General features: G+C 35.1%; 2 protein-coding genes across 7 annotated transcripts in view; one reads left to right on the top strand and one right to left on the bottom strand.

The window, feature by feature from the left end:
* Positions 1–4,031, top strand: part of LOC123546770 (fibronectin type 3 and ankyrin repeat domains 1 protein-like) — a 75,007-nt gene extending 70,976 nt beyond the window's left edge. For all 5 annotated transcript variants that reach the window (XM_053551083.1, XM_053551082.1, XM_053551085.1 and 2 more), the window contains one exon: positions 397–4,031. In XM_053551083.1, the coding sequence (XP_053407058.1) occupies positions 397–450 (54 nt within the window). In that variant the 3' untranslated portion in view covers positions 451–4,031. The remainder of the gene's footprint in view (positions 1–396) is intronic.
* Positions 4,032–8,659: 4,628 nt separating this feature from the next.
* The window catches only part of LOC123546769 (phospholipase DDHD2-like), a 37,182-nt gene continuing 20,378 nt past the window's right edge, over positions 8,660–25,463 (bottom strand). For both annotated transcript variants that reach the window (XM_045333307.2, XM_053551077.1), the window contains 11 exons: positions 24,396–24,501; positions 22,901–23,040; positions 21,957–22,100; positions 21,007–21,102; positions 20,543–20,661; positions 19,197–19,416; positions 17,726–17,737; positions 17,231–17,324; positions 16,215–16,409; positions 15,390–15,528; positions 8,660–14,971 (listed from right to left, as the gene is read on the bottom strand). In XM_045333307.2, coding sequence (XP_045189242.2) covers positions 14,563–14,971; positions 15,390–15,528; positions 16,215–16,409; positions 17,231–17,324; positions 17,726–17,737; positions 19,197–19,416; positions 20,543–20,661; positions 21,007–21,102; positions 21,957–22,100; positions 22,901–23,040; positions 24,396–24,501 — 1,674 coding nt within the window. In that variant the 3' untranslated portion in view covers positions 8,660–14,562. The remainder of the gene's footprint in view (positions 14,972–15,389; positions 15,529–16,214; positions 16,410–17,230; positions 17,325–17,725; positions 17,738–19,196; positions 19,417–20,542; positions 20,662–21,006; positions 21,103–21,956; positions 22,101–22,900; positions 23,041–24,395; positions 24,502–25,463) is intronic.

Below are 25,463 nucleotides of genomic sequence, written 5' to 3'. Positions count from 1 at the left end.
AGGAGTGTGACCACCTCCCATTTGGTGCTATACATGCACCAATAAACAGTTCTATCATATTTTATCTAAATCTTACAATAAGAGATATATATTATAAGAATTGAAATAGTTTATAGCAAAACCATATATGAACACTATTTATACACTAAGACAGTTATATGTCATATGAAATAATTTCACTCATGAAATTATTATGCCTGACGTATAACTGCCCATTGTGTATTAATAGTATTAAAACATGGTTTTGCTATAAATTATTTCTTAAATATTTCTGCAGAAAGTATATACATGTAATAAAGGTCCATCATCACAAGACAGCTAACAGATACAACTTGTTCTATTGTTTCTGTTGCTATTAAAGTTTTATGTAATTTCATGTATTTTTTTCTTCTTCAGAGAATACTACGGACCTTAACCGACCACATGGAAGCAAAGGGCATCAAGACATAACTGATATCGCAATATCAATGCAGTGCACATAATCTCCTACAACAAGATACACATTCCACAATTTATACAGATTACCATAATTAAGATAACCTAATTAGCAGAAGTATACAGTCTTTAGTCACAAGGAAAGTTGAGAATTCAAATTTGGATGGGTAAACCTCACATGAAGAACTTTATTTATAGTTTCAACAAAATTTCACTTATATTTAGAAGTACTGGTACATGTTGATAAAACACTTGTAAAACCAATTTCTTCTGTTAAAAATTTTACACAAAGGTGTTAGGAGCTATTGATAATTTATCTGACAAGGTGTTTACACAGGTTCAGATCTCAATCTTGTTGATTTTCATACAAGAGGTTTATTATAACAGTAGCTCGATCTTGGATGCTGTATTTGGCTTGAGTGGATTCTTACCAGATCTGATATCACAAGGTGTGCAAGCCCCGAGTATGATCCGACCTTGCAAAATACACGAGAGCCGAATACAAAATCCCAGATCTAGCTACTATTATAATGACCCTTTTATTATATACCTCTACCCTTTTTGTTTGTTGTTTTGTAATTGAACGAAATCTTCAATGTTAACGATATTAAAATGGAACTAAGTGAAGTTTTTATTTGTACTATTTATAGAACTGTGTCAGGTCATGCATATTAATGAAAGTAGTCCAGCATCATACAATATAAAAGGTACAATACGGAATTTAAAAGGTACGATACAGAATCCTTTTCTGCCTGTTCATATTTAATTGTGAAATACAAGCCAATATTTTACAGAATTTCTATAGGTATATAATAAAGAAGTTTAGTGAATGACTTTGACAGAAAACTGTAGCTGTATTAGCCTGGGTTATATTCCTGTCTGCCCTGTACAGGTCTAGTACTTTTAGTATAATTGTTCTTAAGTTCTAAGTAAAAAATATGTTATTAAGAGATCCTACTTTATTAGAAACACTGGCTGTCTCTGATCTATGACATTTTACTCTCTTAAAAGTTCTTGAGCTGTAATTAAGTTGTAGACAAAAACTATGAAAAATATGTGGGAAAAACAAATGTTCTTCCACCCTTAATGCATTGAGATTTTCTGCTTATAAAAGAAGTTTCCTACCGGTGCAAAGTTTGCACATTTAAATTTCCTGTTTAAACAAACATAATTTTTATTATGTTCACCAATGTTTGGATTATTCAGATTTTATTTATAAAGCAATAATATAGAATAAAGAAAAGATTGTTTTATTTACGAGATTGTGGACGAGTTTTATAAATGACTTTATTTTTGAATCTGTCCTTTTAAATAATAGAAGTATAACATATATAAGAGAAGGTTGGAAGGTGAATTATTCAGTTGTTTTTTCATTTTATTGAATCCGTCCAGTTTCATTTGTATATGCAATATGGAGAAAGCAATATATTGTTTTGATTTATAAAACTGTTGTTTGTAAATTCATGTTGTACAAGTTGTTATTTGAACAAAAAAGGAATATACATTCCAGAAATATTGTATCATACATTTCCCATTGAATATTGTTGTCATTACCGTATATTTTCGCCTATAAGATGCACTCGCTTATAAGACGCCAGTCATGCAATCTGGGGTTTCTTTTTCTTTTAATGTCCTTGTAGTAAACGCTTATAAGATTGGAAATATGACTCTAACAATGCGTCTTATAAGCGAAAATATATGGTAATTCTTTTAACATAAACTAATATTTATACCATTTAAGGCATCATATACTATGCATACTGTACGTTCTTCGGGTTATTTTGCCTTGGTCCAGTTTTGGATGATTTTACCATAAACTGTGTGGTTCTATGTTGGCTGGTGTGATATTCACTATTTAATATATTTTGCAGTAAATAAATATTTCTCATCTAATTTTGGTATTTCAGTTTAGTTGGGACAAACTGTATAGAGCCATATTACAGGGGAAAGCTTTATACTTGTACATAGGTTGTTACTCTTGAAAGATCAATTTACCTAGAAAACAAAGATCTGATTTATGTAGCGGTTAATGCTCTTCAGGGGTGCTGTTAAAGGGGGGTGTACGGTACATTTGTATTCTTTACTATCAGTTTTATTGTGGTCACACCAAGTTGGTCTTCTGTTTGTCAGATTGTTGCACCAAAATAAATAAAAATGGGATTTTTTTTTTTTTTTTTTTTTTTTTCTGGAAAAAAAAAAAATCTATAGAGAAGGTAATCAGTTTGGTGTGGCCTACAGTAAGATTTGTGTATGTATTTACATATTTCCTGTTGAACTGAAAATGTTTGTCACTTTGAATGCTAGTGTTCAGAGCATTTTTTCTCTGATAAAATATTTTTTTCTGCAGTAGGTTTATTTTATTTTGCTGTTTCAGTGCTGTCTTTTTTGCACGATTGTATTTGATGGAATTTCAATATATTTGTTAGGCAGTATGTTACAGCTGTCTTGTTTAAATTAGCTGATGAAAAATAGTCCTGTGGATTTTTCATAATTTTCAACTATTTCTAAAACTAAATTTAGATGTAAAAGAAAGTTAAATGATTGTTTGCAGTTTTATGTTATCTGTAGTGTGCAAGGTGCATACTTATAAAAGCCGCCAGTTTACTTGTTGGGAAAGCGCAGATCTACGGACCGTGGAAATGCAAGTTTGGTCCCCGGGCAGGCCGTATGTACTCTGTGATGATTTGATAATAGACATTGTGTCTGAAATCATTCATCCTCCACCTCTGATTCATGTGGGGAAGTTGGCAGTAATTTGCGGAGAACAAGTTTGTACTGGTACAGAATCCAGGAACACTGGATGGGTTAAATGCCCGCCCTTACATAACTGGAATACCAGTACTGTTGAAAAACAGCATTAAACCCAGACAAACTAATAAACAAACATAAATTGTGAAGTTGAATACAGTTGACACTCGTTATTTGAACTTGGTCAGTTGGGCTCAGTTGTTTCATTAATCTATTCAATTTCATTTATTTCCAGTATTTTGAAATTGTCAGAATCAGTTATTGAGATAACCTTAAATTGTCACGTTTGATCTGAAGTGATATAAATATAGTTTACCTGTTTCCACCCCTAAATTATTCTGCCTGGGTATAATGTAATGATTAATTGTTTACATAGTTTCTGAATATTTCCTGAGCTTAGATTACATCAACCATAAAACTATTGAAACACTTTTTAGCATAATAGTAGAAACAATGTAAAACTGAGAAATTATGATAAAAGTCCATGTAATGATTTCAAAGTTCTCCAATGAATACCATAATTAAAATGGATAGCTTTGACTAACTGAGAAATACAATACGTTCTCTTTCTTTTTTTAATACAGTAAAATCAGCTTCATGTGGATGCTAAATTAGTAGATTTAGAAATGTTTTAGTATGTATGTGCCAACCTATCTTTTCTCTACCCTTCTATAGCAAGTGCTGATAATTCTTTATTATGCAAAGTTTTGATTTCTTTTAAAATTGTTATTTGATTTATGGAAATTTCACATTTTTTTTTTTTTTGAAACAATAGTCCAATAGAAAACATTTTGTTAAGACGTTATGTTGTATTCAAATTTTATGAATAAATGTCTTACTGAAATATTTGTCTGGTCTGTTTCTTGTGTATCATTAATATACAACTAATGTCTTGATAAAAAGAATCGGTGTTTTATGCACCAAGATTCATTATCATAGAGGACCTTCATTTGCTTCAGTAAAAAATCAAAATACCATTCACTAACGCATCAGATGCAATATTTTGCAAGTGGAACAGTCACAAACAAGTGAAAGATATTTATATATTATATTATATTATACCAGCTCTCTTTTCATGATCAACGCATTAAAAGGCGCTTTACATGTGAAAACAAACAGATTTTCATTTTATTATCTCTCTTCAGTGGCTTTTACCAAATTACTCCAACATCACATGGACTGAGCAATGTCACATATGGAACAAGAGGACCATGATGGTCCTGAATCGCTCACCTCTTCCCATATGACCAAGTTCTGAGTATGACGTCGTTTTTTCTATTATCTGACATAGTAACCTAGTTTTTGAGATCATGTGACCCAGTTTTGAACTTGACCTAGATATTATCAAGATAAAAATTCTGACCAATTTTCAAGATCCATTGAAAAATATGGTCTCTAGAGAGGTCACAAGGTTTTTCTATTATTTGACCTATTGACCTAGTTTTCGAAGGTACGTGACCCTCTTTTGAATTTTACCTAGATATCATCAAGGTGAACATTCTCACTAATTTTCATGAAGATCTCATGAAAAATATGGCCTCTAGAGAGGTCACAAGGTTTTTCTATTCTTATACCTACTGGCCTAGTTTTTGACCGCACGTGACCCAGTTTCGAAACTGACCTAGATATCATCAAGGTGAACATTCAGATCCATTGAAAAATATGGCCTCTAGAGAGGTCAAAAGATTTTAATAATTTTAGACCTACTGACCTAGTTTTTGACCGCAGTTGACCCAGTTTCAAACTTGACCTAGATATCATCAAGATGAACATCCAGACCAACTTTCATACAGATCCCATGAAAAGTATGGCCTCTAGAGAGGTCACAAGTTGTTTTTTTATTATTTGACCTACTGACTTATTTTTTTAAGGCACGTGACCCAGTTTCAAACTTGACCTAGATATCATCAAGGTGAACATTCTAACCAATTTTTATGGAGATCCATTCACAAGTATGGCCTCTAGAGAGGTCAAAATGTTTTTCTATTTTTAGACCTACTGACCTAGTTTTTGACCGCACATGACCCTGTTTCGAAACTGACCTAGATATCATCAAGATGAACATTCAGACCAACTTTCATGCAGATCCCATGAAAAATATGGCTTTTAGAGAGGTCACAAGGTTTTTCTATTATTTGACCTACTGACCTAGTTTTTGAAGGCATGTGACCCACTTTCGAAACTGATCTAGATATCATCAAGATGAACATTCAGACCAACTTTCATACAGATCCCATGAAAAATATGGCCTCTAGAGAGGTCACAAGGTTTTTCTATTATTTGACCTACTGACCTAGTTTTTGACCGCACATGACCCACTTTCGACCTTGACCTAGATATCATCAAGGTGAACATTCTGACCAATTTTCATGAAGATCTCATGAAACATATAGCCTCTAGAGAGGTCACAAGGTTTTTCTATTTTAAGACCTACTGACCTAGTTTTTGACCGCACGTGACCCAGTTTCGAACTTGACCTAGATATCATCAAGATGAATATTCAGACCAACTTTCATACAGATCCCATGAAAAATGTGGCCTTTAGAGAGGTCACATGGTTTTTCTATTATTTGACCTACTGACCTAGTTTTTGATGGTACGTGACCCAGTTTCAAATTTGACCTAGATATCATCAAGGTGAACGTTCTGACCAATTTTCATGAAGATCTTGTGAAATATATGGCCTCTAGGGAGGTCACAAGGTTTTTCTATTTTTAGACCTACTGACCTAGTTTTTGATGGCACGTGACCCAGTTTCGAACTTGACCTAGATATCATCAAGGTGAACATTCTGACCAATTTTCATGAAGATCTTGTGAAATATATGGCCTCTAGAGAGGTCACAACGTTTTTCTATTTTTAGACCTACTGACCTAGTTTTTGAAGGCACGTGACCCAGTTTCGAACTTGACCTAGATATCATCAAGATGAACATTCTGACCAACTTTCATAAAGATCCCATGAAAAATGTGACCTCCAGAGTGGTCACAAGCAAAAGTTTACGGATGCACGCACGCACGCACACGGACGACGGACACCGCGCGATCACAAAAGCTCACCTTGTCACTTTGTGACAGGTGAGCTAAAAATGAGACTCGTCTGTAAGATTGGTTACCAAATATGTTTGCCTCGTAAAATAGTCATTATTATTATTAAAAATGACATGTCGAAATTTGGAGAGAAAAAAAATCTGTTACATTTCAGTACGTTCGTGTGCAAATCTTTTACATTTTTAATTATTTGTATACTTAAGTATCTTTCTTTGAAGGTCTTACGATTATTTATAATTCATATTCTTTTGTCAGCAAGTATGGTTTCATAACAGTAAAAATTACCAGATGAAAATCTTACTGTTTTGGTCAGTGAAACTCTCAAATATAATTCAGTCTTGTATTTTAATAAATCACTGAAAAACATTAAAAATAGTTCAAACTTAGGTGGAAGGTGTTTTGGGGATAACATTTTCAGAAAAAGTTCACATTTTACAATAATTGGAAAATGTTGACAACCATTATACAAGTGTGACTGAAATAGATCATATGCTGGTCAATATATTACCCCTTACAAGATACACAAGACCTCCTTCCATCCAACAAGTTTTGTATACAAGTGTACAGATGCTTTTGTTTAGATTTTCTTTGTAGTACCAGTATTTTTTTTTGTCTAGTTTTACGCCACACCAGGTCATATGGCGATTTCCAGCTTTGATGGTGGAGGAAGACACCAACTGCCCCTCTGTAAATTATTACATCACGGGTGGATACCTGGGTAGAACCACCGACCTTCCATAAGCCAGTTGGATGACTTCCTCACAACAATTCAATGCCTCGAGTGAGGCTCGGATCCACATCAATATAAGGGGCCAGCGATTCCAAGTCAGCAACCTTAACCATCAGGCAACGGAGGCTCACTGTAGTACCAGTAACAACAGATCTCTATCCTAGCACAAAATATAATCAAGACATTGAAGTAAAACAGCAAATTTACTACCTTTTCAGGGCGATTCAGAGTTCTTATTGTTGAGAATGTTCACCTCTTCTCCCACCTTCATGATAAAATCAGCAGTGTATCTCCTTATAACTGCAGTGAACGAGGCTTTAATGTCCAATTTATTGTACCCAGTCTAAATGCAATATATTTAATGTTGCTGCGTTTATTCCAAGGCTCAAGTTAGCCCAACGAGTTCTACCTGTCCAGTGAGTGCAGGGTCACAAACTCTATAGCCATCTCGTAGTTAATATAGTATGTAATTATACACAACAGTCCCTACATATCCAGTACATTTGTTGGGAAGTGCTGTTACTTGTCGAAAACAAGTTAGCAACTAGCAAGAAAGTCTGCAACATTTACTTGACTCCGAGAGATATCTGAACAACTGAAGGAAAAACAACAATTATGATGTCACACTGATGCACGACATTCTGAATGATGGAAGCTCAGCATACCTTTTACCATACAGTCAAATCTCCATATCTAGACTTCTTGGGACCAAGAAAAAAAAGTTAGATATCGAAAAAATCGAGATAACCAGATTAAGGTCAACCTAGGTCAGTAGGTTGGGAAAGGAAGTTTTGTGTAGATAAAAACACGTTTTTTAGAAAAAAAAGTATATTGACGCTGATGTTTTGTGACCTTGCACTGTTGAACAACTTCAACAGTGCTGTTTTCACATTCTAGGAATACTGCTAGTCTCTCGACTGGTACTTGGGCAAGTTCTTGACTCCCACCTTTTGACATGTGTAAGCAATTTGATAGTATTGCGAGGTAGATGTAATCTTTTTTCTTTCTTTTTTCGTGAAGAATGTTATATTATGTTATATTTGATGCGTCTTTGTGTTTATAAATTCAATTTAGTTCACTCAATTTTGACACAATTCAATACAAATTACTCAATATGCATGTTACACAGCTTACGTTGCAAACAAAATTAATGACACATGAGAGACGGTTAATTGGTTTCGGGTCGTAAATCGGACAACTGAGTGAACAACCGCACGTGTTGTTTTTCGCACCTCCTGCAGCAGACGACAATTGACATGAAGTATTTCGCACCTCGTTTGGCAGACGATTAATGTCCACTCGATATAACCAATGTTCAAACAGAGTAAATTTTAAAGTTTGGGACTGAAAATTTAGTTGAGATATCGAAAAAATCGAAATAAAAAAATCGAGATATCTGTAGTTGATTTCAATAAAATAAGAAAGAAAATAATCGGGACCAGGGAAATCCACTCGAGATATCGAAATAACCGAAGTCGAGATATTGAGGTTTGACTGTATTTAAATTAATATATTAGAATGAAAATAAACAAGACCTTCTTGGGTTTTATTGTCTGATTTACAATGATTTCCGGCAGCAATGTGTCGCTGACATTGTTTAAGCTGTTGGCGACTCGAAAACAAATGCTAAGAATGAATATAATAATACATGTAAATTTCAATGAAGCATAAGAAAAACAACAACAGTAAAACAAAACAGAATTTCAAACATTTTATTTCAGGTCTTTGTATTGCACATGAAACTGCTTCAAATGTGATCTGATAACTTACTATTCACTGGAAATTTTGTGGTTAATACTGAAGTCTTGAATAATGTGAAACTTTTCAAAATTAAGTATAAATAACAAAAATACTCATGGCAGAAAACTGTAAGGTTCATTTATATGGCTTACAGAATTAGAAAAATTTTAAAACGAAAAATATATATATATATATTGTTAAAAGAATGTTTATCACCTATATTGAGTTTACTTCTCTTGAATCGGAATTAATATTTTGTTAAAAAAATGTCACTGAATATTGCTGAAATCACAGATTGTTTGTAAAAAATAGGCGTTTTTGCAACTGTAACTTGGGTCAAAAGAGAATGATTTTGGGAGCAATCATAGTCAAGGACCATAGAAATATTTTGCCATAGGTCCAGCTTCTTTCACACAAGTAATGGTAATTTTTGGTTGCTGTCAACAGCTGTGCCCACAATGAAAATTTCAGATCTGTTAAAAGTGGTTAAAAATTAAAGGTTTCTCGTACCTGTAATGTTAAAAGTGTAGTCATGTATGTGAAATATCCGGGACTTTCCTCAATATTGAATAAGTCATGAACTAATGCATGCACTTTCATAAAACGGTAACTACTAATGAAAGCTAATTGGAATTAAGTCCATTTCGAGACACGAGTTTTCAGTCCATTTCTAGGCAAAAGTAAACTTCTTCCTCCATTTACATTTATCTTCAAAGAAATACACATGTCTATTGTTTATTATGCTAAATATGTAACAAGTGCAAAATGAACTGAAAGTGTTATAACATTTTACAGCTAAGTTGTGCTTACACAAACAGTAGTGAGAGGCGTAAAAACTAGCAGTAAAGATACTTGATCCATACTAAGGTATTTCATCAAAACAGACCTGTAAAGTGTTCTCTCTTTTTTTGCAGTTTATAACATTTATCAATATTTGCAAGAAGTATTATCATTTTATGAAATAATACAGACAAAAAACATATATTTTAAATAAAAATGTTTGAAATAAAAATTAAATACTCTTCATAATACATTTTTAATCAATTTACACTGCACCGTATCCAACAACAAGAATTAAATATCAACAAACAAGAGGACCATGATGGTCCTGAATCGCTCACCTTCTCCACATGACCCAATTTTCATGAAGATCCATTGAAAAATATGGCTTCTAGAGAGGTCACAAGGTTTTTCTTTTATTTGACCTAACGACCTAGTTTTTGAAGGCACATGACCCAGTTTTGAACTTGACATAGATATTATCAAGGTGAACATTCTCACCAATTTTCATGAAGATCTCATGAAGAGTATGGCCTCTAGAGAGGTCACAAGGTTTTTCTATTTTTATACCTACTGACATAGTTTTGACCACACGTGACCCAGTTTCAAATTTTATGTAGATATCATCAAGGTGAACATTCAGACAAATTTTCATGAAGATCCATTGAAAAATATGGCCTCTAAAGTGGTCAAAAGATTTTTCTATTTTTAGACCTACTGACCTAGTTTTTGACCGCAGTTGACCCAGTTTCGAACTTGACCTAGATAACATCAAGATGAATACTAAGACCAACTTTCATACAGATCCCATGAGAAATATGGCCTCTAGAGAGGTCACAAGGTTTTTTTATTATTTGACCTACTGACCTAGTTTATGACTACACGTGACCCAGTTTCGAACTAGACCTAGATATCATCAAGATGAACATTCTGACCAATTTTCATGAAGATTCATTGAAAAATATGGCCTCTAGAGAGGTCACAAGGTTTTTCTATTTTTAGACCTACTGACCTAGTTTTTGACTGCAGTTGACCCAGTTTCGAACTTGACCTAGATATCATCAAGATGAACATTCAGACCAACTTTCATACAGATCCCATCAAAAATATGGCCTCTAGAGAGGTCACACGGTTTTTCTATTATTTGATCTACTGACCTAGTTTTTGACAGCATGTGACCCAGTTTCGAACCTGACCTAGATATCATCAAGCTGAACATTCTGATAAATTTTCATGAAGATCCATTGAAAAGTACGGCACCTAGAGAGGTCACAAGGTTTTTCTATTTTTAGACCTACTGACCTAGTTTTAGACCGCAGTTGACCCAGTTTCGAACTTGACCTAGATATCATCAAGATGAACATTCAAACCAACTTTCATACAGATCCCATGAAAAATATGGCCTCTAGAGAGGTCACAAGGTTTTTCTATTATTTGACCTACTGACCTAGTTTTTGACCGCAGTTGACCCAGTTTCAAACTTGACCTAGATATCATCAAGATGAACATTCAGACCAACTTTCATACAGATCCCATGAAAAATATGGCCTCTAGAGAGGTCACAAGGTTTTCTATTATTTGACCTACTGACCTAGTTTTTGAAGGCACATGACCCAGTATCAAACTAGATCTAGATATCATCAAGGTGACATTCTGACCAATTTTTATGAAGATCCATTGAAAAGTACGGCCTCTAGAGAGGTCACAAGGTTTTTCTATTTTTAGACCTACTGACCTAGTTTTTGATGGCACGTGACCCAGTTTCAAACTTGACCTAGATATCATCAAGGTGAACGTTCTGACCAATTTTCATGAAGATCTTGTGTAATATATGGCCTCTAGAGAGGTCACAAGGTTTTTCTATTTTTAAACCTACTGACCTAGTTTTTGATGGCACGTGACCCAGTTTCGAACTTGACCTAGATATCATCAAGGTGAACATTCTGACCAATTTTCATGAAGATCTTGTGAAATATATGGCCTATAGAGAGGTCACAAGGTTTTTCTATTTTTAGACCTACTGACCTAGTTTTTGAAGGCACGTGACCCAGTTTCGAACTTGACCTAGATATCATCAAGGTGAACATTCTGACCAACTTTCTTAAAGATCCCATGAAAATTGTGACCTCTAGAGTGGTCACAAGCAAAATATTACGCACGGACGCACGTACGCACGGACGGACGGACGACGGACGACGGACGCCGCGCGATCACAAAAGCTCACCTTGTCACTTTGTGACAGGTGAGCTAAAAATGTACAAACAAACAAACTTTGATGCATATACAGTTAAACCTGTATAAAGATCTTGCAAGGAAAACCAAAAAAAGGTCCACATTTGAAGGAAAATACAAAATGATTAAATCAGAAAATGGAACTAACTAGTCCTCTGTAAGATGGACTTTAGCACAGGTTTCGCTGTAGATGCTTTTCTCAGTTATTTAACCTTTACCCTGCTAAATTTCTAAAATGGACTTGTCCATTTATTATTCGAAGGATTGTTCACAGGAAATCTACTGGATAAATAGCGAACAGCGCAGACCGTGATCAGCCTGGACGGGTATGCAGGCTGATCTTTGTCTGCACTGGTCCCATAGGCAGATTCACTTGCCGCCAGCAGGCTAAAGCTTACGATGTAAAAATTTACATTGCAGGATTTTTTCTACAGCCAAAAATTATCCCATCAAATAGAGATTTTCTATTAGACATTCATATGAAAACTTGCTTCAGGTTCAAACTTTTTAATGTGGTCTAACAATAAGAGCTCTGCCAAGCTCGGGAATATATGCCCCAAGGGCTATATCAGAGGATGAAAAGGGGGGGAAGCAGATTGTAAGTTACAGTCTGCACATTTATTCCAAGTTTCAAATCAATATCGGGAAAGATTTGACCTTTAAGCTCAACTTGTGATCTTGACCTACAAGACCCTGTTCATGGCTCTGCACACCTTCTCAACCAACCGACCTACCTGCCAAGTCTGAATAGTTATTTAGTCATGCTCTAGTTACAAAATATGACAAGACAGTTTTGACCTTTGAGCTCAATTCGTGATCTTGATATTTGACCTACAGACCCTGTTCAAGCACTCTGGACATTGTCTCAGTTTAAAGTCAATATCTGTAATGGTTATAAAATTATGCTCTCGACACAATAAATGACCGATGTAAAGATGGATCGACAGAAACACAACACACACCATCACATAATATGTCCAGTTTTTCCAAAACAAGGGTATAAATAAACATACATACAACCAGGGTTTCAGAAATCTGCAAATTTATTACCAAAATTTTAATCTGGTTGCCCGGACATTTAAGTTTACTTGGCATTTCGGTTTATTTACTTCTATACTACAGTGGATGGACTGATTAAATTATTAGAGGTTTCATAATTTTAGCCATATGCACATTGTTATAAATTTTGTTCTCTTATATAGCAATTACCATTACTCCTTTTTCTCCTTTTAAAAGATAAAACCGGTACATGTATTTAATCTGAGAAATATTATCAGGAGTAATCCTGATAGTTATTGCAACATGGCAATATAAAGGGAACGCAAATCAATTTTTATATACTTGCAAATTCCTTAGAGCTGTATGAATTGAAATTTATCTAAAAATTTTTTAAAGTTGACATAATTCTGTCTGATTCTAAACATCTGTCTGGTTTAATAAACGGGCTAGAACCGCATATATAACGTCACACAGATTCTTGGTACTGTGTATTCACTTATCCGAATTTATGTTTGTCCAAAATTCTGTATACTTTCTGATATTTTGCTAAATCATGGTCGATTTTTTTGCATGTTAAGCAAGTATTTAAATCGAAAAGCATAAACAATCAGTGTAGGCACTAAACTGCCTCAAAATCAAACATCTGTTCTTTCTGATCGCTCGCTAAATATTGAGGTCAGCGAAACCGAAAGTACACTTTGGCAGGTGGCGCTAAAATGACGTAATTTTAAGACTGGTTTGCATATTGTATTGTATATTACCGATAATACCGATCAGCGACTTTGGTGTTATTGGTTATCAGTCTAAAATCACTCGTGCACATGTTTTTGTAAACATTTGCCTGCGGGTACGATTTAACGGTTAATTGTTTGCCGTTTATGGCAGTAGATGATAATAACTAAAGCCTTGGGCGTGTATCTCTTGATAAACAAGAAGATTATAGACAACTATCAAAATTATATTTGAAGACTAAATTATTGATTTCCGGGCTACTCGATACGAAGTTTCAAGGTTGCCCAGCGGGCACGCTCTGATAAAATTTAGTAGCCCGGCAGAATTTTCTGGTAGCCCCCGGGCTCCGGACATGGGATTTCTGAAACCCTGCGTACAACCGTTTTTTTTATTGCCTGAATTTTCTAATTACGTCATGATGCTTTGAAAAATCTTTGTTACATCAAATTCTACGTTGCATGAAAAGAAATTGATCCAAACCTGCAGAGCTCTCTAAAATACTTCCAAGAATCTGTCTAACTCTTGATATACTGTGAAATCATTAATATTCGTGGGGGACTAATTTTCGCAGATGTCGTGGTTGAGTCAATCAACGAAATTTAATCCCAACGCACAAGTAAAATTCCCATTCAATTTATGTTTTAAAGTTGAAATCCACGAATTCATTTCCCCATGAAATTGCCATTTTGACTAAAACCATGAAATTTCATGCCCACAAAATTAAATGATTTCACAGTATGATGATTATGAAATAAATCATTTACACACACTAGCTGCTCCTGATTGGTTAAACACAGATTGTAATAACTATATTACATCTTTGTTTAAATTACTTCCATTCTAATAAACAGCCATATTTCCACGACTTTAAACCAGAACAAATTTATTCAATGGTCGTCATTTTAGAGGTCCTATTTCCTTTTGTGGAATATAACATTTTCAAATTCAAATTTGCATTAATAAACCACACATGGTTCAATCTTTTAAAGTTACTATTAATCCTCAAAAAGGGTAATATTTAAAAGCAAGTAACAATACAGGAATCAAATTTCTACTGGTTTAAGAGCATAATTTATATCACAATTTCTGGTCACACACTACACTGTATTTCAACTATCATGATTTCTTCATAAATCCTGCTGTCGGTGGAGGCCCCATAGGAGGTCCTGGTTTAGGTGCCTGTCCCATACTGAATGGAGGAGGCCCTGATAATGGTGGCAGACCTGATCCAACTGTCGCTGGAGGAGGCCCTGATGGGGGTCCATTACTAACATTAAACATATGTGGAGGCTCCTGTGGGGCCCTAAAGCTGTTTCCGTAATTACTCAGAGGTGAAGTCACTGCAGAGTTATTTATATTTCCAGGCAAGGCCCCATAAGGAGATCCTGCAGGGGGAGGACCTTTCGGAGGAGGTCCTACTCTATGTCTCTGAGCACCCTGCGATTCAACCCCAGGTATCTGAGGCGAAATGCCATATAAGGAATAAATCTCTTTCAGCACCAGTAACATTGTATCTTCAGAATTCCTGAAAAAAAAAAACATTATCAAATATAAGTAACTTTGAAAATCTAGTAAAGACAAAAATCTAGTAACCTATTTGATAGAAAGATATTTTGGCAACAAACATACCATTTGTAACTTTAAGCAGGACAAAAAGAGCTCTGACAAAACAATGCAGAATAAACCACATTTACATGATAAACTTGTAATGTGACATCATGTTTAGTAATATTTCTAAAGTACTATTTTATTAAGCTGACCTTGAACCATTTTAATACAACTTTTCTTTACCTGTTTTTGTTTAAAAGTAATCAGATTGTTTCAGAATTCACTTTAGTTCTTAATTCTGTCTACACTAAAAGTTTTCATTAATATCCTAAAACGGTAGCTACTTGTTGCCATAGGCTGAAGATATATTTATATTAAAGGTGACAGACACCTACCAGTAACAACCATGACTAGTAAGTGAGAAGACGTAATCGTTAAAACTTTCTATGGGTCTCTCCTGTAACACGTAGTCCACCCTTCGTCCTTCATTTAGCTGTCCAACGTAAATATCTTCATCAAGACCGGATGTTACAGCTGAAATTATTAATGTGTTCATTCCAAATATTTTATCATCTTTTGCATTTGTCAGCTGGACAAGCTTCAAATCAGTTCATTTTCTTTGTTGGGCCATATTGACACAATTAGACCCTTACCCTGCTAAATTTCTATAATGAACTTGTCCTTCTTTCAATTTGGACAGTACCATTAATTATTAAAAGGGGTGAATACCAAAAAGATACTGACTGAATGGCGAACAGTGCAGATCATGATCAGACTGCATGGATGAGCTGGCAGCAGAGGCTGATCATGATCTACACTGGTCGCAAAGGCAGACTCAATCGTGTCCAGCATGGTAAGGGTTAAGATCATATGGCAACTTTCAAACTTTGAAATAATATCAAATGAATTCATAGCAAACTTTGTTTAGATGAAGTACAATTTTTATGTTACTGTATAGACAACATACTGTAAATCAGTTCAAATAGTCTTACTATAATGTCTCATTTCAAATGCTCTTCATAACTTGCTATCAATCAGAGGAAAGAGTAAATGTTCTATAGTAACCCGTACAGATCTGTTTAGTGTATTACGCATGTTGTAATGACAAATTTTACTGCAAGTCTACATCATAACCTTAAAGATTGTAAAAATTGCCCCCCAAAAAATACAACTAACAATGATGTATAATGGAGAAATCAGAATAAAATAAAATAACATACAGGCGGTTTCAGATCTATCATCATCCTCTAACTGTCTACTGATCTGCGACATCTCCGACGCTACCTGCTCCTCCAGGCTCACATCGGACTGGTGTGCACGAGCAAAGTTATTAATAGAAGTCCATGTAGATTTCAACGAATCTACTATCTTCTGTTTAATGTCTGTACCCATCCTAGCCAGACTCTCTTTTAATTCTAAAATAAACAACGCATACTGAGTACTTAGTACGATTCATTTGGGCTCATTTTTTATGGATTTCTGGACTCCATAAATCCCCATGAAATATTAAAAACTCAAAATCTTTATTTTTTTTTCTTTAAATTAGAAATCCAAGAACCTTCCAAGATCCACTGTATAATTTTAAAAATCTGATTAATATGTACTGAAGTCTTAAGCTCTAATAAAACAAACAAGAGGACCATTCCCAAAAGCTATTTCACCACCAACAGTTTAGCACTTCCAAACTGATATCCAAGATTCATGACTTAATATACTGTACAAGGAATGTTTATTCACACAATATTATATTCTTTTCTAATGTTACTTCTGAAACAACAGACTTTGCACAGACTTAAGCTTCCACTATTCAATGACTTTACAGTTTTCCATGACATTTTAAATGCTAACATAGAGCTAAAACATGTAAAAACTGAACATTTCTGGTTACTAGAAACAGTGCAAAAATGGTCAGTTCTTCAAATTATGACCATTGGAAATTATCTAGGATAAAAATAACCACATTAAATTTCATACCACATTAAGATACACTGAAGGCATTTTGTTAAGTTTCTTTTTGAAAAAAAAGTAATAATTCAAAGTACTGCTTATTTATTTTTTATCATCTACTGTAATTCGCAGAGGCATTTTAAAATTTTATGTCATTTTTTAGAAATATCCCTGTCATGGACAGTTTCCAATTTCATGATTTTTCCCCATGAAATAAATGGATCTCCATGACATTTCCAGGTCTGTGCAAACACTTCACTATAGATATGCATTACAATGAGCAATTTACCTAGATGTAAACGTTTCCTGCCTTTATGATGAGGCATGAGAAAAGGCTTCATATTGCCCACTGCTGGGTTTATCAGGGGCTCTAATCTGTAAGCCTAGAAAATATAAACAATATATATTTAATACTTCACCTCTCCTTACAATTAATAATGCAGAACTTTTGCTTAACCCTTATCATGCTGGACACGACTGATTCTGCCTTTGTTAACAGTGTAGATCATGATCAGCCTGCACATCAGTTACCGAATATCAATGCTGTGCATCAAATGAGCAACTACTAAATAATTGAGTACAGTTCCACACACATTTCTCTGACAGTTATCATAAAATACTCCAGGTTTTCTAGAAAATTCACAAGCTATCAATGATTCAGAATGGCAACTAACCTCGGAGGCACACACATCCGCAATAATCAAAGCGCATGTAACAAAGACTTTCAATAATTCATTTAGTTTTAGATAAGGCAATCAAATTTGAAAATAGCTGTTATACATACCACTGGGTCAAACTGAAATAAAAGAAAACAATTTTTTTTGTAATACAATTCTTTATTAAAATACAACTGGTAGGAAGAAAACTATGGTGAAGTTCAAAAACAATTTCAAAATCATAAAGAGATGCTGGAGGACAGCAACGCTCGACTATTCAACAGCCTTGTCAATTGAATGAAGACAAAAGTCAAAAAAGGGGAATAATCTTGTAAAAATGCAAAACAGGGTTATGGAACCTGCACAGTGCATATCAGCTTATGACAGTGGATAAGTATGTGAAGTTTCAATCCATTCCCATTAGTGAGTACTGAGATACCAGCTTACATACAAAACCTTAACTAAAAATTTCTAAGTCGAAAAAGGGGAATAATTTTGTAAAAAAAAAGCAAATAGAGTTATGGAACCTGTGGAATGTAAGTCAGTTTATCACAGTGAATAAGTTTCAATCCATTTCCACAAGTGGTTACTGAGATACCAGCTTACATACAAAAGCTTAACCAAATCGGGACGCCAATGCACGGGCCAGTCCATAGCTCTACTATTCTTTGAATAGTCGAGCTAAAAACTATTACTTGATAGCTCTTTATCATCCTATTTGTTTACTATAGAAATCAGATCCAGATTGTTGAGACTTTTATACTCTACATAGGAATCAAGTTTGCTCAGAGTATAGTGATTGAATTCTCACACAACAGTCAATGGTGTAGCACTATGTCATCATTGCAACCTTATCAATGACTCACTTCAATTTGTATTTATAATATTTTTATATACATTTATATCAAGTTTCATTTAATTTTTGTTCCTAAAATGACCTTTGTACTCAATAAGCAAGATATCAAATACCTTTGAAATTTTTATAAGTATGATAAAAATAAAATGTTAATAATCTATTTTTTTTAATATCTTGTGAAATAAATGTGCATAAAGGGAAGTAATTCAAAATATGTGTACTATCCTTACCACTGTATAAATAGTGTCTCCAAACGGACAAACATTTACTATGGATTAACTATCTTAACTGAAAGCAGAAGTTTTAAACCAGTCTGAACAAGTGGGCCATGATACCCCCACACTGCCCATCAGAGTTTCACAGCTTGTTTAACAATCTCGCAAGCAAAAAATATTTTTTCCACTATATACAGTACGTCTTCTGGTGGCCATTTTGACATGTACCAGAATGATCTGAACAAGTTTTAGATAAGGTCATAAATGGAACATTTTTGTGAAATTATTTCAAAATTGGACGAACAAATTTCCCCCTTTTATAGCTCTTGAGGTCATGTTTTTGATAAGTGAAAATATGGTGACAGATTATACTGATTTTACACTTAAAACAAAAGTTTCCCCTTTCATTTTATGTGTTGTCCTAAGGGAGCGTAAGAGGTGTTACACATTTCATTACTTCTCATGCATGAACGTAAAAACAAGCAAAACAGTTTTATTTTCCGAGCAACAAGTAACGAATATACATACTGGATGAAATATGTTGAAATATTTTTGGCAAGTGGGAAGTTTGAAATCCTCTCCAATGGTCTCTACCCCTCTAGCAGACAGGAACATTCCTACAGGAGACCCTAGCGCAAAACAACAAACTGGACTGAACTTGAGCTGTGTGTACTTGATCTGGGGCTGACCTGTACCCCCTACACCAACCAGGTAGTCAACTGTTAAACTAGACCCTTGATGGTCATTCCTGGAAGAAAATGAAAATTTAATTTTATTTTATTTCCACACAATACATAATATGCTAGTACAGCATCGGAATGCCATTTTGCCATTTTAAGTAGTGACTGTATAAGTTTGTTTGTTTGTTTGTTTTGGGTTTAACGTCGTTTTTTAACAGTATTTCAGTCATGTAATGGTGGGCAGTTAACCTAACCAGTGTTCCTGGATTCTATACCAGTACAAACCTGTTCTCCACAAGTAACTGCCAACTTCCCCACATAAATCAGAGGTGGAGGACTAATGATTTCAGACACAATGTCGTTTATCAAATAGTCACGGAGAACATACGCCCCGCCCGAGGATCGAACTCACGACCCCGCGATCCGTAGACCAACGCTCTTACCTACTGAGCTAAGCGGTATAAGTAACATGACATTTTAGCTTGATACGCATTAAAGGACCTATTTACTTACATGCATTCTGCATTAGGGGGTAGCTCTGAATAAAACCAATATTTACATGACAATGTCTTTCATATCAAATTCCTTTAAGAAGCCCTTTTAAAACTAGGTCTTTCTCAATGCATGTTCAATTCATTACCAAAGCTTTATATAAAATTAATCTGTTTGCTCAGATAAAATGAAATTAGTTTCAATACATATTCAAAGGTGTAGCAATTATCATCACTGCAAACTATTCCAGATGGAAGGAGTGTTGCTTAAGGTAAACCTATCTGATCAGCAAACAACCTTTGCCTTTCTTCAGGATCAACTTAATGACTCCTTGACTTTTCTTATTCACCAACCCAGAGACAAATACCTTGTAATCATTCAAATTCATTCGCATACAAATTTGTAGTTTCAGCAAAAATGATATAGTAATTGTATGACAGGCACCTGTAACTCAATCAAGAACAAGAAGAGACCTCTTTCAGCAGTTGCGCTGCAGAATTCCTTGCTGTCAATTATCAAAATAATGCTTCAACTGTTGTGTGCAATAACAGTTGTACCGAACATAGGAACTGTCTTAGAGAGTACATTTACACACTGAAAAATGTAAAAGACAGTTTCTTCTCCTTTTTAGGTCTAGAAGTGAAAAAAACAGTAACGTTAAACTCTACCTGATACATGGGCTATTTAAATTATCCTACTCGCTTTTGTTGCTGTTCTCTCTGTTGTTGCTGCTGTGCTGCCATCTCGGCTGCAAGTTGTTCTCGTAATTTACGATCTTCAGCCTGCTTTGTCTTCCTTTCCTGGTCTCTCTGTTTCTTATCCTTAAACAGATTAAACTTTCATTTTTAATTTATCTCTCAAACATCTGTTATAAATTTCCATTATGTTAGTATATACCTTAAAAGTTTAAATCTGCTCTTAACATTGGCATTACGCACAATGAAATTACTTGTATTCCTGCAAGACGAACTTTGGTGAACTTTAAGATTACATCAAGCAACAAAATTAAATTCCAGCAAACAAACAAACAAAATTCCTTGTTGTTTTATCATAATCTTTTTTTTTTACAAAAGCTTGTCAACTTTAATAGTCACAATCAGAATTGAACAAGAATCCTATACCTTCACACACACAAAAATGTGAGACAGACTTGCTTTAATATATACCTTTTTCATTTGTTCTTCCTTGAGAATACCCTGTAGTTTTTTCCTGGGACCCATTGGCAATCCCAGATCTTTCAGATCTGATTCACTGCACATTATCTACAACAGCAAAACAAAAAAGAATTCGCATTAAACACTGCAACAGACCAGAAGTCTTTTTTCTGTTGGCTTTCGTTTTTTGTACTGGTGACCTATGCAAGTTTACAGCAGAAACGTAGAATTCTAGAGTTTTGGCTAGGCTCAAAATTTCGCAACTTTAGAAATGAGAACACACCTGCAATGACTAGTGCAGCAAGATTTGCTATACAAGTGTGTTTTTTTTGCAGTTCTTTCAACCCTTATCATGCTGGACATGACTGATTCTGCCTTTGCGACCAGTGTAGATCATGATCAGCGTGCACATCCATGCAGTCTAATCATGATCTGCACCGTTCATCATTCAGTCAGTATCTTTTTGGTATGTACCCCTTTTTTTTTACAGTTAATGGTACTGTCCAAACTGAAAGATGGACAAGTTCATTACAGAAATTTAGCAGGGTAAGGGTTATGGTCATAACCTCTAACAAACACACCACTCTGCATACACAACTTTCTTTGACCTTTGTGCCTCATTATAGAATTAATTTATTGAAATTCTGTCCAATCTCTTACATTATCAACATTGAACAGTCAATGTAAGATGTAAAATATAAGCACAAATGAAACTATTGACAACAGGTATGGGAATGTCTTTATTTTACAGTAACTTCCTGTACTAATCCAGAAGCATGTAACAGTAAAATATTGACTTTTAAAGTAAATTGCCTCATCCATGAGCTGGACAAAGGTGAGCAGTATGTATTTGTCTAAAACAATTTCACTGACTTCTGCAAAGGCATTCAGTCATAAACATATAAACAAAATGTCATTTACTTCTTTTAATATTACTTAAAGAACAAAAACAAATTGATTACCAATGCCTCCATGTCTATCTGTTCTTGTTCAAACAAAGTTTGTTTATCGTGCAATCCCACTTTGGACAGCAATTCTGCCAGTGTTAGGGTAGATTCTTCCTCTTCTGATTGGTCCCCACTTTCTTCGGGCTCAACTACTTCATTCTGTTGAAAAAAAAAAACATTAAATAAAACAGTCATTAAATTTTTTTGCCAAAACAAGTCAAGAGTCAGTAATATGAACAGAATTCAATATATTTAGCCCGAAAGTATGTCGCTGAAACTAACATCAAGAGCCATGAAATTTGTACCATGTTGGGTTAAACAACATGCCAAAATAATTAAAAGTTGTAAGGCCACTTTCCAGCTTTTGGTGGTGGAGGAAGATCCCAGGTGCCACTCTGGGCATTATTTCATCACAGGTGGGCTCTGGGTAGGACCCGCTAACCTTCTGTACGCCAGATGGATGGCTTCCTCGCATGAAGAATTCTACGCTCTAAGCGAGGCTTGAACCAACATCAGTGAGGGACAAGTCCTTAACCACTCGGCACGGGAATCCCCCAAAGAATACTTGATGACTATGCATTACTTCAACATCATTTTTCAACATCACTTGACAGACATAATTTCAAGCACAAGGCAGAGCCATCGACCTTCTCTTAGCCAGCTGGATAGCTCAATTCTACATCCCAAGCTGGGTTTTGAACTCAGAGACGTGAGGGGCATGTAATTCAAACTCAAGACTTAAACCACCTGGACATGGAAGCCACTGTATAAATGATCCATCTGTTAGAGATCTACTAAAATTGCAAGAATAAGTCATGAATGCATTCAATTTTACCACGTATAGCAAATAAGAGCAAATTCAGATCTAACAATTTTACAGAAATAAACTTGTGACTGGCCTACATCAAGAAAAAGAGAACTATATCAAATACAAGAGTAAGCAGTCAATGCATACTTACCTCTGTCTGACTAGTTAATGATGGCTGTGGTGTTGGTTCTAGAGAAGGTTCTCTGCTACCATTGGTCAATTCTGTATTACTCTCTGAGATCACAGACGGATCAGCTTGGTGCTGTAGCAGGTCAAATAATATGCAGGCTCCTACAAAACCAAGGTACAAAATCATAACTTACATTCATAATGTAGTCGGGTCAAAATTTGTCCATCCAGTAAAAAGCAATACTAAACTCTACACTATTTTTCGGTGCAGTTTAGTGCTTAACTTTTAATTTTTCAATAGCATTTCAGATATTTTATATCAGCGAGTTTACCAAAATGTACATCTGCATATTTTTGTGTTCCCCAGAAGCTAGTGACAACTTTCTCACATGAAACAGCAGAAAAAAACCACTCTTTACCTCAATACACAGTGTTCTACCATGTTGAAAAATCAACTTTAAAGTTTTCAAGTAACTGTCCCACTAAATGATGAAGTACTAAGTAATACTGAAGTTTTATCAAAATGTGGATCTTGGCAAGACCATTCTTATAAAATATGTTTATCTCCATTTTCATCAAAATGTTAGTTAGAATATTGTAAAATAGATCTGAAAAATTATCTAAGGTTATATAATTACAGAGAACCCTCTGCTGAGCTAATTCCATTGACCAATAAGCCAAAATTTTCCCTAATTGATAATCTGTGCTCAACTTCCAAACTCTATCGAAAGTATGTTACATTAAAGTATTTGTATCATGTTATATCCTCCAGGAAACAGCCAAATCTACACAGAAAATTTCAACAAGAGCTCGAAGAACATGAAATGCCCCCCTTGATGCATTCAGTAATTGCACAAGGAACAGAAATTATTTGGTTACTGTGACCTTGACCTTTGACATACTGACCTCAAAATCAATAGGGGTCATCTGCTGGTCATGATCAACATCCCTATTAAGTTTTGTGATCCTAGGCCCAAGCATTCTCAAGTCATAGTCCGGAAACTGTTTAATTGTTCCAGGTCACTGTGTCCTTGACCTTTGATCTAAAATCAAATCAATAGGGGACATCTGCTGGTCATGGCCAACCTCCCTTTCAACTTTCATAATCCTAGGTCCAAGTGTTCTTATCACCTGGAAACTCTTTAACTGTTCCGGGTTACTGTGACCTTGACCTTTAACTTACTGACCTCAAAATCAATAGTGGTCATCTGCTGGTCATGGCCAACCTCCCTATCAACTTTCATGATCCTAGGCCCAAGCATCCTTGAGTTATCATCCGGAAACCTTTTAACTGTTCCGGGTCACTGTGACCTTGACCTTTTAGCAACTGACCTCAAAATCAATAGGGGTCATCTACCTGTCATGACCAACCTCCATATCAACTTTCATGATCCTAGGCCCAAGCGTTCTTGAGTTATCATCTGGAAACCAAATGGTCTACGGACCGACCAACATCTGCAAAACTGTATACTCCACCTTCTTCGAAGGGGGGCATAAAAAATCTTCGGAAGAAATACCTAAACTATGTCCAGCAACTGACACTCCACCGGTAAAGCCTGGATGTCTAGTCAGGAATAAATCATACAGTCTGTTAATTTCTCTCCCTACTGCATCAGCTATACACTGAAAAAAACAAGAGGACCATGATGGTCTTGAATCGCTCACCTATCCAAACATGACCCAGTGTCTGAGTATGACGTCATTATTTCTATTATTTGACACAGTGACCTAGTTTTTGAGCACATGTGACCTACATATCATCAAGATAAAAAATTCTGACCAATTTTCATGAAGATCCATTGAAAAATATAGCCTCTAGAGAGGTCACAAGGTTTTTCTATTATTTGACCTAATGGCCTAGTTTTTGAAGGCACGTGACCCACTTTTAAACTTGACCTAGATATCATCAAGGTGAACATTCTCACCAATTTTCATGAAGATCCATTGAAAAATATCACCTCTAGAGAGGTCACAAGGTTTTCCTATTTTTAGACCTACTGACCTAGTTTTTGAACGCACGTGACCCAGTTTCAAACTTGACCTAGATCAGGGCCCACACTGGGCTGAAAAAAGTTGGAGCCACCTTTTTTCTCGGGAACGGTAGGGAGGGTGCTGGAGAGGTTTCCCTTCCCGCGGCGCGTTGAAAATTTTTGTTACTTCCCATAAGCAAATGGTGATATTCTAGCTATATAGGGGGACTTTTGAATGAAAGTGGGTATACCTCTAAAGCAAGTTTTGTATTTTAAAATGTTGTTGGATGTTTGAAGCAACCTGTCTGAAACATTTTTCCATTACAGCTTCTTTTTGTTGTGGGCCTACTACATGTATGTAAATGCATGGCCCGGGGGCTGTGTTTTTGGTGCTCTCTGCTTCCCAGAAATCTACCCTGATACAGGATTACATTTCAAATCCATTCCTAACTTTTAAAGACATTCAAAAAACTTGGCAAACACCTTTACTAATTACTTACTAAGATCACAGACACGGGTCCAATGTATTTTTTTTTTTTGATTAATATAAAAAAAACAACCTTTTTTTTCACAGAAATATGCTTTCTATATGTTAGTTAAATGAAAAAAAAAAAT

Source organism: Mercenaria mercenaria, chromosome 9 (genome assembly GCF_021730395.1).
Source record: "Mercenaria mercenaria strain notata chromosome 9, MADL_Memer_1, whole genome shotgun sequence".
NCBI classification, from domain to species: Eukaryota; Metazoa; Mollusca; class Bivalvia; order Venerida; family Veneridae; genus Mercenaria; species Mercenaria mercenaria.
Note: the sequence above shows the minus strand (reverse complement) of the source record. Positions and strands in the feature narration are given on the sequence as shown.